The 15,516-nt window shown below is 46.9% G+C and overlaps 1 protein-coding gene across 1 annotated transcript in view; it reads left to right on the top strand.

Annotated features, from left to right (window-relative positions):
* The first annotated feature begins 6,933 nt into the window (after positions 1–6,933).
* GPR137B (G protein-coupled receptor 137B) overlaps positions 6,934–15,516 on the top strand; it is a 69,954-nt gene continuing 61,371 nt past the window's right edge. Inside the window, exon 1 of the mRNA XM_006872007.1 lies at positions 6,934–7,445. Within this exon, the coding sequence (XP_006872069.1) occupies positions 7,077–7,445 (369 nt within the window). The 5' untranslated portion in view covers positions 6,934–7,076. The remainder of the gene's footprint in view (positions 7,446–15,516) is intronic.

Genomic DNA, 15,516 nt, shown 5'->3' with positions numbered 1-15,516 from the left:
CCCTTATATCCATGGTTACAAACTCATTTTGGAATGGGGTTTCTTTGTTATGTTAATGATGCGGTATTAGTATGTTGTTGTTGTTAAGTGCCATTGAGTTGGTTCCAACCTATAGCGACCCTGTATAGGGTTTCCAAGGAGCAGCTGGTGAGCTAGAACCGCTGACCTTGACAGTTTAATGACTTTGCAGTCTGGTGCATTAGCCCACAGCGCCACACCAGGACTCTAGAGTATGAGTGTAGGGTGCTTCTTAAGTCAATCTCGTTAGAGATATAAAAGACAGATTAACCCAGCAAGCAAATATAAATGGAGGGGAAGATGCCACAAGATCTTCAAGGAACCTAGGAACAGAAGCTAAAAGGGGAAAAGAAAGGCCCTTTCCCCAAGGCAAATTGAGAGAGAGAGGAAACCTTGCCCTAGAGATGGGGCCCTGAATTTGGACTAATTTTCAGAAGTACATCACAAGGCCTTTCTTCCTAGTCTCTCTTGTTCTTTTTAGGTGCCACTGAGTTGGTATTGACTCATAGCAACTTTATGCACCACTGCCAGGTCCCACGCCATCTCACAGTTGTTGCTATGCTTGAACCTATTGCTGCTGCCACTGTGCCAATCCATCTCGTTGGAGGCCTTCTTTTTCTCTGACTTTACCAAACATGATATCCTTCTCCAGGGACTGGTCTCTTCTGACAATATGTCCGAAGTATGAGAGACAAAGTCTGGACATCCTGGCTTCTAAGGAGCACTCTGGCTGCACTTCTTCCAACACAGATCTGTTGGCCCAATGGCACTTTCAATATTCTCCTCCAACACCATAACTCAAATGCATCAATTCTTCTACAGTCTTATTCACTGTTCAACTTTCACATGCATATGAGGTTATAGAAAATACCATGGCTTGGGTCAGGTGTACTTTAGTCTTCAAACTGACATCTTTGCTCTTCAACATGATAAAGAGGTGCAGCAGATTTGCCTAATGCAATACATCCTTTGATTTCTTGATTGCTGTTTCCATGAGTGTTGCTGGTTGATCCAAGCAAAATGAAGTCTTTGAGAACATTTTCTCCATTTATCATGACATTATTTATTGGTCCAGTGGTGGGAATTTTTGTTTTCTTTACATTGAGGTGCAACCCATACTAAAGGCTGTGGTCTTTGATCTTTAACAGTATTTTAAGTCTTCTTTGCTTTCAGCAAACAAGGTTGTATCATCTGCATCTCTCAGGTTATTAATGAGTCTTCCGCCAATCCTGATACCACGTTCTTCTTCCTATAATCCAGCTTCTTGAATTATTTGCTCAGCATACATATTGAATAAGTATGGTGAAGAATACAGCTCTGGTGCACATCTTTCCTAATTTTATTTTCTAACTATTGATTTGTCGTCTTTGTTTCTAACCTTTGCATTCCAATCACCAACAATGTATCTCAATTGCATGTCTGATTAAGTTTGATTCATTTGATTAATTTCAGAATGAAGTTGATAACATTCTTCCATCACTACTGGTTTTAATGGTTGGTGCATAAATTTGAATAATAAAAGTATTAACTGGTCTTCCTTGTAGGCATATGGATATTATTCTATCACCGATAGCATTGTACTTCAAGATAGATCTAGAAATGTTCTTTTTGATGATAAATGCAACACCATTCCTTTTTAATTTGACATTCCTGGCATTGTAAACCTTATGACTGTTGAATTCAAAATGGCTAATACCAGTCCATTTCAGTTCACTATTGGCTAGAATTTCAATCTTTATGCGTTCTGTTTCATCTTTGACAACTTTCAATTTTTCTAGATTCATATATTGCATATTCCATGTTCTGATTATTAATGGATGTTTGCAGCTGTTTCTCCTCATTTTGAGTTGCGCTCCATCAGCAAATGTAGCTCCCAAAAGTTTTAATCCATTCATGTCATTATGGTCAACTCTCCTTTGAAGAGGCAGCTCTTCCCCAGTCATATTTTGAGTGCCTTCCAAACTTCCAGCACTCTATCTGACAATGTTTTGCTGTTATTCATAATGTTTCATCTTCTGGTAGTATATCTGACAACGTTCCATTGCTACTTACAAAGTTTTCAGTGGCTAAACATACAAAAGTGGTCTGCCTCTCCTTCTTCTTCTGTCTTTATTGAAACTTGTCTCCCATGGGTGACCCTGCTGCTATTTCAAATACCAGTGGCATAGCTTCCAGCAGCACAGCAACACACAAGCCACCACACCAGAGGAAGCTGACAGATTAGTGGTGGTCCGTCATCATAGCCATGCAAATCACTACAGTTTGACAAACTGACAGATTGGTGGTAGTAAGAAACCTTTGACAGATTTTTTTGTGAATGTGTCAGGCAAGTACAAGAGAAATATTGGTAAACAAGTTATAGTTTTTATCTTAAGGAACCTTACAAACAAGTGTGTGTGTGGTGGGGGACGGGGGAATTACTGACAACTTGGCTGTGGAAACACACAGGTGGAGCAATCAACCTAGTCGTGAGATGCTGATGGCTGGTGTGGGCTGAAGACTTTCTGGAGGAAGTAACACTCTTAGAGTTCTGGGTCAGTGGTTGGAGGAAGGAGTGGAAAGACCTTTGTTTCTCTCAGGGGTCAGATATCTGAGTCTGTCCTGAGAACTGCTTGCAGAAGGAAGAGTTCCTTTGAAATGGTGTGTTAAGAGATGAAGTCAGGGATGTAAGCTAGGGTAGGAGTTTGAACACTGAGGAGCAAGTGAAGGGAATAGCTAAGAAGCAGCATTTATCCAGATTTCTTTTTCAGATCATTCCAGTTGCTTTATGAATAGTGGTCTGATTTGAACACAATCAGAGGTGGGAGAGACTTGTTCTATATACAAGTTTTCTCTTTAAATAGTGATAGAAAAAGTTGAAAAGTGATAGGAAGAGAGGAAAAGAGCTTGCCACCAAAAGATACACTTGGCCCTGATGAAGTACCAGAACCACCAATCACTCGACACCATGTTTGGTAAACGGCGTGTCAGTGAAAACTAGGTGTACTACATGGTCAGTGGAGTCCTGGCGTGGTGCTGCAGGATAATGCACTGGACTGAAAGGTCAGTTTGAGTCGCAAGTCGGTGGTTCAAGCTCACTAGCTGCTCCTTGGAACCCCTATACCGGGTTGCTATGAGACGAGACCAGCTCTATGACACTTAACAACAACAACATGGTGAATTGCCATAATATAGCCCACAAAGACAATTTTCTCTACTTTGATTAGGCAAATCTGCTGCACGAGACCTTTTTGAAGTGTTGAAGAGCAAAGATGTCAGCTTGAAGACTAAGGTGCACCTGACCCACGCCATGGTATTTTCAATAACCTCATTTGCATGTGAAAGCTGGACAGCGAATAAGGAAGATCATAGATTTGATGCTTTTGAGTTATGGTGTTGGAGGAGGATATTGAAAGTGACACGGGCTGCCAAAAAATCCAGAGTGCTTCTTGGAGGCCAGGATGGCCAAACTTTGTCTCTCATGCTTCAGACATATTGTCAGGAGGGACCAGTCTCTGGAGAAGGATATCATGTTTGTTAAGGTGGAGGGTCAGAAGAAGACCCCCAGCGAGATGGATTAGCCAAGTGGCAGCATCCATGGGCTCAAGTGAGGCAACGATAGTGAGGTTGGCTCAGGATCGGGCAGTGTTTCCTTCTGCTGTGCATAAGGTCACTATGAGTCAGTAGAAACTCGATGGCACCTGACAACAACAACAACAACAAACTTTGGTGAGTAATGACTGGGATCTTAAAAGCTCATGAACAGCCATCGAAGGTGCAGATCTTGATCTCTCCATGTGTGGAGGAAAGAAGAATGATGAAAATTGAAGATACTTGGAACAAGTTAATCCAAGTGGACTAACGGACCATGTGAACCTCATTTCCATGACTCTGAGACCAGAAGAACTAGATAGTGCCCAGCTACCACTACCAACTACTTCGAAAGGGATCACATTAGAAGGTCCTGGACAGAGTGGGAGAAAAGGTGGAACAAACTCAGACTATAAGAAAGTCTGGATTTACTGTTCAGAAAGACACTGGAGGAACCTGAGACTAGGCCCTCAGCCACCCTTCAGGTATCTAATGAAACTCACCTTTGTGAGCCAATCGGTAGATAGATGTATGGTGGTGGTGGTGGTTCTGACTTATAGCAACCCTGCATAGGGTTTCCAACACTGTAAATCTTTACAGGAGCAGAAAGCCTCATCTTTCTCCTGCAGAACGGCTGGTAGTTTTCGAACTGCTGACTTTGAGGTTAGCAGCCCAACTCATAACCACTGCACTACCAGAGCTCCTTAAATAGGTATATTGTTGTTGTTGTTGTGAAGTGCTGTCGAGTCGATTCCAATCTATAGCAACCCTGTACAGGGTTTCCGAGGAGCAGCTGGTGAGATTGAACCGCTGCCCTTGTAGTTCAAATGGCTTTGCAGTCTGGCGCAATAGGAGGGACAAAAACACTAGTAAAAACAGCATGGAATGGTCAACCAGTCACAATCAGAAGTGCAACATTTACCAAAGGACTAAGTTGAGAAGGGATGGGAAGGTGGGTGGATGGAAATAGGAATCACAGGAAGGAAATGGGATCCATGGAGGGGACTGCAATTGAGATGAAACAAAGTGTATGATTTATTGGATGTAAAGGTTCTGTTCTGTAAGCCTTCACTCAATTCACAATAAAAGGTTTGAAAAACAGAAGAAAGGAAAAGCAGGTGTATTCTAACTTCAATTCTACGTACTTGGCTTGTTACGGTATACAGTGAGAGCCTTAGCTCTGTTTTGAGTCTTGGTATGTTCAGCCTCCATTGAGTTCATTCTGACCATAAACCAGCTAGGTAAAAAGCTCTGCACTCAGGAAAGGTGTGTTTGAAAATAGATTACAAGCCTACTCTGGCCAGTAGTCTAGGTAGGGGCAGTCTGGTTCTTAGGGACTTGCCTTGGCATGCCCTTAATGGAGATTGGGCTATTGGAGGGTCAGCAGCTATTCCTTGACCAAGGTGGTTGGAGGACCACAGAACCAATCCTATAAATTTTTCTAATCTGTAATAGGGCATATATCCCCATCATGGTCCCTTTTCAGCGTCCAGATTCCCACCTGCAACAGTGAACAAGTGATTCGCTGTCAATCACGATCTTTGTTTCCCATGTTCTGCTATTGGCCAAGTGGCCCTGAATCCTTTGGGCACCCTCATGGTCTCACGTTGATGGTACCATCGCCCTCATCTAGATTAGTCGCTTTTGTCTTGTTTAGACTTCATAAAGGTCTTTGTAAAATATACTTAAACTTGGGGTCTTTTTTTCCTCCTAAAACACAGGGAAACCTTCAATGAGATGGATCAGCATAATACTTGTAACAAAGGGCTCAAACATACCAAGGATGGTGATGATGGCGCCAGTCCCAGCAACGTTGCATTCCCTGTATATAAGGTTGCCGTCAGTCCCAGCAGACTCAACGGGAACAAACAAGGAACACTAAATAATTCTGAGGAAATGCAAGGTGGACCCAGGATCTGTGGGGGTCTGAGTCTTACCCAATTTGTGTGTCTATTCAAGAAATAGGACACGCAATTAGGCACCAAGTTAAGTTTTGATTTAGACTGAGAAAATATATTACAACAAATTAACAGTTGGAGCTTTGGAAATTCCTGTCTCTTCAGTTTACCTGAATTGCTTGCCTTGACATGCTTTCTGGGGGCAGCCAGGCTGCTACAACACCGCCTGCCGAGAAGACAGCTCCCAGCATTACTGGTTTTAAAGGTAGCGAGGCAACTTGACCGCCTCTCAGAAGTGGTTCGCTCCGCAACAGCACCTGAGGAGGCTTGTTACGCTGGGACAAACTATTTTAGGGGCTCAAGAATGGGAGAGAGCGTGTAGTCACACTTTGCTCTCACGTCCATCCATTTGCTGGCAATCGGGCAGGAGGTTGGCAGCATCTGCAATTTAGGCTAAGGGAGGTGAGGAGGCAGAATGCCTGAGAGGTGCCTTTTCTGAGTGTCTGGGACCTCCGTTTCACCATTACGACAAACGATCTTAAAAAACACAAGCCACCCTGGCATGAAATTTTCAACGAAAAAGCAACGCACACGCCATAGCCACAGAATGTGAACGTTTAATTTTTCAAAAAAGAATTTGCAAAGTTTATATTTTTAAATAAAATAATTAACTCCTGCAAAGTAAGTAGCGGTGCCTGGAGCCCTATGGGGCGATAGGGGTGCGGGCGGACGGATAGTGGTCGGAGCCCGCGGCAGGGCGCGCGGACCAAGACCCGGGCCTGGGCGGTGCGGGGCGGTTGGTGGCGGGGCGGGCACGTGGAATACCACCAGGGCCCGGGCGCGCGGATCAGGGGCGGTTCGGGGAGAACAGACCGGCTTTATGCACTGAACGTTGCCGGGGCGGCACGGGGTGGGGTGCAGGGGCGGGGCGCAGGGCGTGCAGACTGGAGCCGGAGCTGGGGGCGGTGCGGGGCGCACGGACCAGATCCGTTGGACGGGGCGGTGCCAGGCGGCGCCGTGCGGGGTCGGGGACTGGGCGGTACGCGCGGACCGAGACCTGGACCGGGACTTTCGGCGGCGTGAGAAGAGGCGCGCAGGCCAGTGCATGGGAAAGGGCGGGGCGAGGCGGAGCGCACAGACCTTCCCCATGGAGCGGGGCGTTGCCTGGCGGCGCGGGGCGGTGCCCGGGGCGGAGCGCACGGGCAGGGTTGGTGGAACGGGGCGGGACGGGGCGGGGCGCGGCGCTTGGACCAGTACTAGGGCCGGGACTTGGGGCGGCGTGAGGCGGAGCGCGCGGACCAGGGCCGTGGAGTGGGGCGGGGCGCGCGGACCCGGGCTGGGGCCGGGGCGGTGCGGAGTTGCCCAGCGCGCGGAGGCGGTGGACGCGGCGCTGCCAATCGCAGACAAAGACCGTCCCAGTGAATCATGTGGTGCGGCGGGAGGAAGTGCGGCTTGTTTTTTTCACTTCAGTCTCCGGGCTCCCGACTCGGCGCGATGCTTGGAGACCCCTGTGGGGGCGGGGACAGAGGTGGCCTCCAGGTCCGATGAAGTCAGTGAGCCCCTGGCCGCGTCGCAGCGCCCTGCGCCCCGATGGCGGCTCCGTCGTGGGACCCCCTGCGCAATGACTCTCTGCCGCCCACTCTGACCCCGGCGGTGCCCCCGTACGTGAAGCTCGGCCTCACCATCGTCTACACCGTGTTCTACTCGCTGCTCTTCGTGTTCATCTACGTGCAGCTCTGGCTGGTGCTGCGCTACCGCCACAAGCGGCTCAGCTACCAGAGCGTCTTCCTCTTTCTCTGCCTCTTCTGGGCCTCCCTCAGGACCGTCCTCTTCTCTTTCTACTTCAGAGACTTCGTGGCGGCCAATTCGCTGAGCCCCTTCGTATTCTGGCTGCTCTACTGCTTCCCTGTGTGCCTCCAGTTCTTCACCCTGACGCTCATGAACTTGTACTTCGCGCAGGTGAGTCGGCGGCAGGAACCTGGGGGGAGTGAACGATGCCCCCTCTAGGGGGGTAGGCGTGAGTGTGGACCGCACCTGCGACCCTGTCAGGGCGAGACACCAAAATGTCAGTGAAATTTTTGTGCAGCGTTCATCAGAAATGTAGTATTTGAAAAAAATAAATCCCTGTAGTTGTAACAACACATTTTCACGAGCCCAACTTACATGTATCACAGTATACCTGTTGGTGTTAGTGTCGTTGAGTCGTTTCCGACTCTTGGCGACCCTGTATAGAGTTTCCAAGGAGCGGCTGGTGAGTTTGAACCGCTGACCTTGCAGTCCAGGACTCGATTAATATACCTACAAGGCTAAAACTCCTTTTGAGCCTTCTAATGCACTCCGCTCATCATTACCCTGTGTTACAGTGAACCTTCAAATCACTGGATACATTGTTGTACGTGCTCCAACCTGGAATTTTGGTGTCATTAGAGTCAAATTTCCTGGAGTTTTATCTATAAGGTTGCGAACCTTAGTATTTGTGAACCTATATCAATAATTTTTTTTTGAGAATGAAACAGTAATTAAAGGAAAGGGAGAAAAATCCAAAAAAGCTTTTACTTACTTACTAATAATGTTGTGATTCAACACATCCATTTTGTTAGTATTCATATAATTTGTGAAATATTACATTTAAGCAATTTATAGCTATAGTCACATATTATTCTATGATTAAAATTGATAAACATGATTAAGAAGTCTGATCTGTGACAGGAAAGAGGTGCATGGGGAGGGTTGTGTGTGTGTGTGTGTATGTGGCTGAGTGTCACCACTGTCCAGAGGTTCTCACCTGGAAGGGTGGCCAATGCCCAACACAGTGGAGAAGGCAGCTTCAAGGGGTGGGAGAAGGAGGCATTGGTTCTGGGCTTAACTGAGCCCCACCCTACCATCAGGCCTTTCTCTGAGGTGACCCCCTCCTAGATTGTCATTCCCAAAAGAGGCAACAGAAACGGGAGAGGAAGCTCACGAGGCCGCAGTCAGTCTCTGCCCTTAGCTCAGCCCACCTGACATGCACTGGGTGTGAGAGGGTGCAAGCAACCATTTCAACAACTTCTAGCATACGTGTCAGAAATGGTACCAGTGTAAGTTACCCCCACCGGGGAAGTCAGAATTAAAAAATTCTCCCTCTGTCCATTCATTCCAAAGCACCTGGTAACCCAGCCTGCAAAGGTCATATGTACTTCAACTTGTAGATTTGGGTTTTTTGAAGTAATGGCGGGTGGAGGCCAGCATGGTGTTGATGAAGTGTTTTGAACGCTGGGTTTAGCAGTGTTTCTGAACTGCAATTTAGTAAATCGTTCCATGGGATTGCTAAACAGCTGTCTGGGTTAACACCCAGCTCTTGGCTGCTGAAACGGAAGCTGAGTTTGCTGCCTGAGCTCATCTGAGACACCCAAAGAAAAACCCATAAAAGTTTACTGGGGCTCTTTTATAGGTTGACAAGAGTCATTTTATGAGAAATATTGTTAATAATAAGCGAATGGGAGAACATAACATGTAAATGACTTGGCTAGTGTTTTTAAAGTCAAGCTTGACTTAATGCAAGTACAGTAATTGGAAAGTACTTTTCAAGTACTGCATAAACAATGACATAAAGGTTTAATAGCCCAATGTTATAATCATCACCATCATTTCTGATCCCACTCATTTTGCAAGCACTAAAATGTCTATTTTCACTAGGACTCTACCCAATGAAAATGTGCCAAGTGTGTCTCTAGCTGCCCAGATGAAGCAGCTAAGGGGCGGAATTTCTTGAGGCCTTTTAACTACATCTTTATTTTTCAGAAGAAAATGTCACTGATTTAAAAAAAAAGAAAAGAAAAGAAAAAGGATTAACTTGGTCTAGTAAGAGCCCCTGACTGAAAGTTTGGAGGAAATGCTTTTGGCTAGAAAAAAATAGCATATGTAATGTTACATAAATTAACATATGTAATGTGGCACTTAACAACATTAATATAATAATGTTGTTTTTAAGTACTGTCAAGTGGGTTCCAACTCATAACAACTTTGTACTGGGTTTCTAAGAAGCAGCTGGTGGGCTTGAAGCCTTCACCTTCTGTTGTTGTTGTTGTTAAGTGCCATCGAGTCGGTTCCGACCCATAGCGACCCTGTGCAGGGTTTCCGTTTGTCCTGCAGCAGCATACCAGGACCATATTGTAAAATTTTGTCAAAATGGGATGGTCCTCAGAGGCTTCTTGGAGTGGCGCTGTGGGTTAATGCACCAGACTGCAAAGCCGTCTAAACTGCAAGGTTGTTGGTTCAAGCTCACTAGCTGCTCCTTGGAAATCCTATATAGGGTCGCTATGGGTCGGAACTGACTTGACGGCACTTAACAACAAGAACAACCATGGAGGCCTGATGTGGTGCTTGTAGGATAAGCGCTGGACTGCAGGGTTGGCAGTTCAAATCCACCGGCTGTTCCTAGGAAGCCCTATACAAGGTCGCTATGAGCTGGAACTGACTCTACAGCACTTAACAAGAACAGCAACCATGAAAAATACACTCTACTGGAAATATAACACCTTGTTCTACAAGGGTAAAGTCAAGTCGAGGAGATGGCGAAGTATCTATGTGACACAATTAAACAGTTCAAGGGATTTAAGGGAATGTGTATTTAAATATTAGCAGGAAGTGCCACATGGGAGAAAGTGTGGGTGGGCAGGCAGGGAGGAGAGGTGGGGATGAGGAAGGGTGCTGGGCACAGAGGAAGGGGGTCGTGTGGCTAGCACCTGGAAGTGGGATGGGTCTGGGAAGTGGAAGAAACTGTCTACAGACCCTGCCTGTGACTTCCTTCCTCATCTCCTGTAAGCCTGTTGGACTGCCTTGTGAGGAGGACTTGTTCCTCTCCCCTTGTTGAGATTCTGAGAGGTTGGGGGTTGCCTTTCCTAGGTGGGTGTGGCACGCCCTCTTTGGCTGATTTTGTGCAATGCTGCCTGTCTGGAGTCCTGGTGTGGCGCTGTGGGTTAATGCGCTGGACTCCAAGGTTAGCAGCTCAGATTCACCAGCCGCTCCTTGGAAACCCTAACCAGGGTCGCTATTGGTCGGAGCCAACTCGACAGCACACAACAGCCACAGCAACAGCCTGGCTGAGTCACACACCGTAGGGTGTTTTTGGTCTCTGCCACAGAGTTGGCCCTGAGTTGGCCTTCACTCACGGTTACCCAGTGCGCATGCCATCCCGTGGTTGGCTGTGAATCAGACCATTGTGATCTGTAGGGTTTGCAGTGTTTTATTTTTGGAAGTAGAACTTTCTTCCCAGGCTGCCTAAGTCAGGAAACTCTGCTAGAACCTGCTGAGGTCAGAGCAGCAGGCAGGCCTCCCCTGACTGATGGACAGCTACACTGGACAGGAATGAACCAGGTCTCCTGCGTGGACAATGAGCTCTTTACTTCAGAACCATTACTATCCCATTGAGTTGGTACTGACACAGTGACCCTTTGGGTTTCCCAGGCAGCAGGTTCCACTGGTGGCTTTGAACTGCCGAATTTTGGGTTTGCCTCTTGCTACCAGGGTTCCTCTGTTTTAGGTGACTAATTGGTTCACTTTGCCCCAAATCACTTGCTTCCAAACTGTTAGGCTAGTCTTTTTCGACCCCAGCCACACACACAGTGGCTAAGTGCTCAGCTGCTAACCACAGGTTGATGGTTCAAACCCACCAGCCTCTCAGCGGGAGAAAGATGTGGCTGTCTGCCTCTGTAAAGCCCTGGAGTGTGTGTAGCAGTTCTGCTTGGCCCTATGGGTTGCTGTGAGCCGGAACCAATAGAACAGCCATGGGTTTCGTTGTTGTTGTTTTTGGTTTCTTGGCCTCTCAGAGAGGAGGAAAACCAGTCCATATATACAAAATGATTGTGTTTTTCCATTTAGCTAGGACAAAAGAGGGCTTGTTTCAGGCCCCAGATAGTGGAAGGAGACAACAGACACCTGACATTTGTTCCTGCTTCCCCTCAGTGGTGGATATTTGATGGAAAAAATGTCCCCAAAGATGAGACATTTTAGAGGAATCCCTGTCTTAGGCCATAGGGACTCCTGGTGAGGCACTGTAGGATAAGCATTGGACACAAGGCTGGTGGTTCAAACCCGCTACCTGCTTCCTTGAAACTCTATACAGGGTTGCTATGAGTCAGAACTGACTCCACAGCACGGAACAGTAACAACAGCAAGTGCATCTTATAGCTTTCCAGTTAGTCTTAAACTTATCAAAACTTTAATCTCATTTGATTTTAATCTTAAATCCAATTGAAGAGCCCCAGGGACCCAGGGCTGAGGGGTCCAGCATCTTAGCCTCTCCACTTGCCTTCTGGCTCTAGCTCTTCGGGGCTCTCTGTGGAGGGGTGGGTCTGTAGTTCTCTGCTGTCTGCCACCTTGGTTTCGGGCTCTGTGTCTGTGATGTGGCCGTCTCTCCATGAGCACTTCCACTTCAGTCTGCTCCCCTGCTGTGGCTACCTTCTTTCCAACCCCTTCATCCAGTGGGCACAACTGTGGGTCCTCTCCTATGGCTTCCATGCCCTTTGTCATGAAGCTGTGAGACTTGGTGACATCCGTTTTCACTCCCTCAGCTATAGGGAGACAGGGTGCCTTTCCTCGCACCCCACCAGGTCCCTTTCCCTCCTGTTTCAGGGCCCTCCCATTGCAGAACTCCCAGTTCCTGGTACCTTCCTAGCAATCATCTTCTGTGATCCGTTTTGCTCTGAGTCTATGGCGGCAGACCTGTGGCTCCCAGCTCAGCAAGCATCTGTCCAAGGAGCTTTCTCACATCCCTGTGATCAATCCTGTGGCGCTTTCTCCACACAGGTTGAGGGGACGGCAGTTACCTCTTACCATGAACACTTCTCCTCCATAACTAGCCAGCACCTCTTTCTCTCCCTCCTCCTGTCCACTTTCTCCTGTAGCCTGGGAAGTGGCTATGGGGAGGATTGGCCATGCTCTGAACCAGCTGTAAGTGTGTGTATGTGTCTGTGTACGTTCCAGAAGGCCTGCGGCTCTCTCTGGAATAGGGGCTGTTGACGGCTATGGAAACAAAGCCAAGTTTGTTTCCCTGCCACACTAGTAGGAGGGGAGGCCAAGGCTGGAAGCTAGCGCCGGTTCTTCAAAGCACCATGGCAGCTTGACTTTTTAATGATGGAACAAAGAGTTAACTTGTTTAGCTGCTAACCAAAAGGTTAGAGGTTCAAATCCATCTTGGTACTTGATGCTTGGTGATCTCCTACTGAAAAATCAGCCGTTGGAAGCCTTGTGGAGCATATTTCTAGTCTGGCATACATGAATCAAAGTTGATTCAATGGCAGCTGACCTTGTCTAGGGTTCCCAGGAGCAGCTGGTGGGTTAGCAGTCCAGTGCTTATCCTATAGCGACACACCAGGACTCTGTTATGTTTCATACTGCCAAACGAAATGAAGAGGAACTAAAAATCAGACTTAGGCCACTTCTCTCCGCCTCCCCCAGAGACACTGAGGCGGGTGATCATAGGAAGAAGTAGAGGTCACGATAGGTTTAGCTAATATGGCGTGCCAGGCCCCAATCTAGGAGCTGGGCACTGGTGAAGCTATTCTAGGTTTGGAGAAGCTTAGGAAACAGATAAGGTAAGCCCTTGCTAGCCCCTGAGTATTTTATTTCAAAGTGGGGATCATACGGGGGCCAGGAAGACAATTCAGCTTCACATTGGTGCGTACACCACAGTGTCACGGTCTCCCAGCCCCAGGCGTGACTCCATGTGGTCACTCAGTAGACTCCAAACCAGCCAGAGCCATGTGAGTGTGTGTACCTGCGTTCCTGTGTGTGCGTGCATAGGCATGTAAGGCCCAGGTGAAGTTCCCTTACTCAGTTCCAGTCTACCATTTACCACCAGCATCTCCCAGAAATTAACTTCCTAGTTTGACTTTAAAAGATTATTCCAGGAAGAAGCCTTCTAATTTTATAGCCTAGGTTCCAAAGATCTCTCCTAGAAGTGCTGCTTAACCTTGTTCGGTGCTTAACGTGGACCAGGTTTAGTCAGTGCCCTGAGCGTTCTTGGGAGCAGTTAGATTTCCCACCAAACCAGCTGTTCTCATTCCAACTCAGTGACCCCGTGTGCATCCGAGTAGAACTGTGCTCCCAAGGGCTTTCAGTGGCTGACTTTTCAAAAGTAAACCACTGGGCCTTTCTTCTGAAGTGCCTCTGGGTAGACTTGAACTTCCAACGTTTCAGTTAGCAGCCGAGTGCAGTTAACCGTCTGTACCACCCATAGACTCCAGATCCACCCCCCACAGCTATATTGACAACAAAGACAACGAACAACTGCAGAGGTGGGGCTGAGTTCCACAATTCCCCCCACCCCCACCCCCCAGGAAACTGCTGAACCAAGCAGTCAGACCCCTTCAGGAGGCCCACTCAACCTCTGGCCCCCCCACACATTGCAGCCTGTAAAGTTTTAAAAACATTTTTTGAAATACTTTATTGTGTTTTTAGTGTAGGTTTGCAAGATTTTTCAGTGGCATGGGTCACATTCTTCACAATCATGAACATTCATTCTCCTTATTTCTGTTCTGTTTCTGTTAATCTAGTTTCCCTTACCTCTTACAGTCTCATCTTTCTTATAAAGTAAATGTTGACTATTTGGTCTCCAATAGGTGTTATTTTCAAAAGAACACAGCACTTAAAGATGATATTCATTATTTTTGGAACTGATTTGTTATTTAGCTCCCAGATGACCTCAGGTTAGTTTTGCATTAAGGTGTGAAGACTGTCTCAGGGCAGTAGTCTTGGCAGGAAGTCCTTCAGTAGGTCAGAGTTTGTTTTTTTCCTGTTTTGCATTTTTCTTCTCCTCTCCCGTTCTATCTCTTATGACTGTAATTTCACTACTCTGGGTTTTATGGTACTTACCTTTCCATAAGTCAGACTAACAAGGAGTGGCAGAGGAGGCAGGATTCAGCACTTTCTTAGGTTTGGTCAGTTGGCTTGATGCTCCACAAAGTTGCTCTGCATTCCCAAGCACCACGTGGCTGTCTGACAGGAGCTGCCCCTCCCACTGGAGTTACTTAGATTATTAGTCTAAAGCCCAGCTGAGTGAGCTGAGTGACAGGTAGTAGGAGATGGGGAGGGCGAGGGGAAGGGCTGACCATTAACAAAATTATGGACGGTTTATGGAATAATGTCACTCAAAGATTCTAAGGTATTTGAAAACAACAAAATCACGTGATCTCAAGAAGTGCTTTCGTAAACCATTTCCTGTTCAGCTTGCATTTCCAGCAAGATGAGAAAGGTCTTTTCTAATTTCTCAGTCTGTCTCCATTTTGACATTTCAGCTGGTCAGTTTCCTCCAGGGCAGAAATGACCTCAGTTAAAATAATACCTGGGACTTGGACATTCACTGAAGAAAGCCTGTCAAGTCTTGTCAATAGTTTACTTCTTACATTATCTTGTGGCTAAAGTTTAGTCTTGCCAACTGCAGAGGACCAATAAAGTCTGAGTGGTTTTATTCTTCAAGTAAGTTAATTTTTCAAACTTTGTAAGAAAGAAAGTAGCAGTGTGCCATGTGCAGGTATTTTAGTTCGTTTGAGCCATATACAGACTCTGTTGCTTATTATTATTTTGAATGTTTTATTGTGAATTATGTGATAGTTTACATGGGAGAGCATTAGCTTTACATTCATCCTGTCGTATATCGTTTCATTGCCATGGTTTCAATCCCCTCCATGCATCATCAACCAACCAAAGGGTATATACCCTGCAAGCCTGCCCCCTGGTCGTCAGCACTCAGCCCCTCTCCCTCTCTGGGTCTAAAGTCCCCAGCTGCTCCATCTCTTCACATCATCGTCTCTGCCTCCATCTCTGGTGTCACTGCTTCTCTGGGTAGGGTCTCACACTCCACTCTTCTCCCTTGATGGTCCCAGGGACCTCCACTCCTGGACTGCATAGTCAATCACTCCCCTCCTTTTGCTACAAAATGTCCACCTTTACATTTCCAACCCTCACAGTTAGTCCTGATAACAGTTATTCACGACTGTATCACAAGAGACGTATCCCTATCTGCTTTCATCAGCCCCGCCTAGACAGATTG

This window comes from Chrysochloris asiatica, unplaced genomic scaffold (genome assembly GCF_000296735.1).
Source record: "Chrysochloris asiatica unplaced genomic scaffold, ChrAsi1.0 scaffold00179, whole genome shotgun sequence".
Lineage (NCBI taxonomy): Eukaryota > Metazoa > Chordata > Mammalia > Afrosoricida > Chrysochloridae > Chrysochloris > Chrysochloris asiatica.
This window is presented reverse-complemented; position numbering and strand designations above follow the sequence as displayed.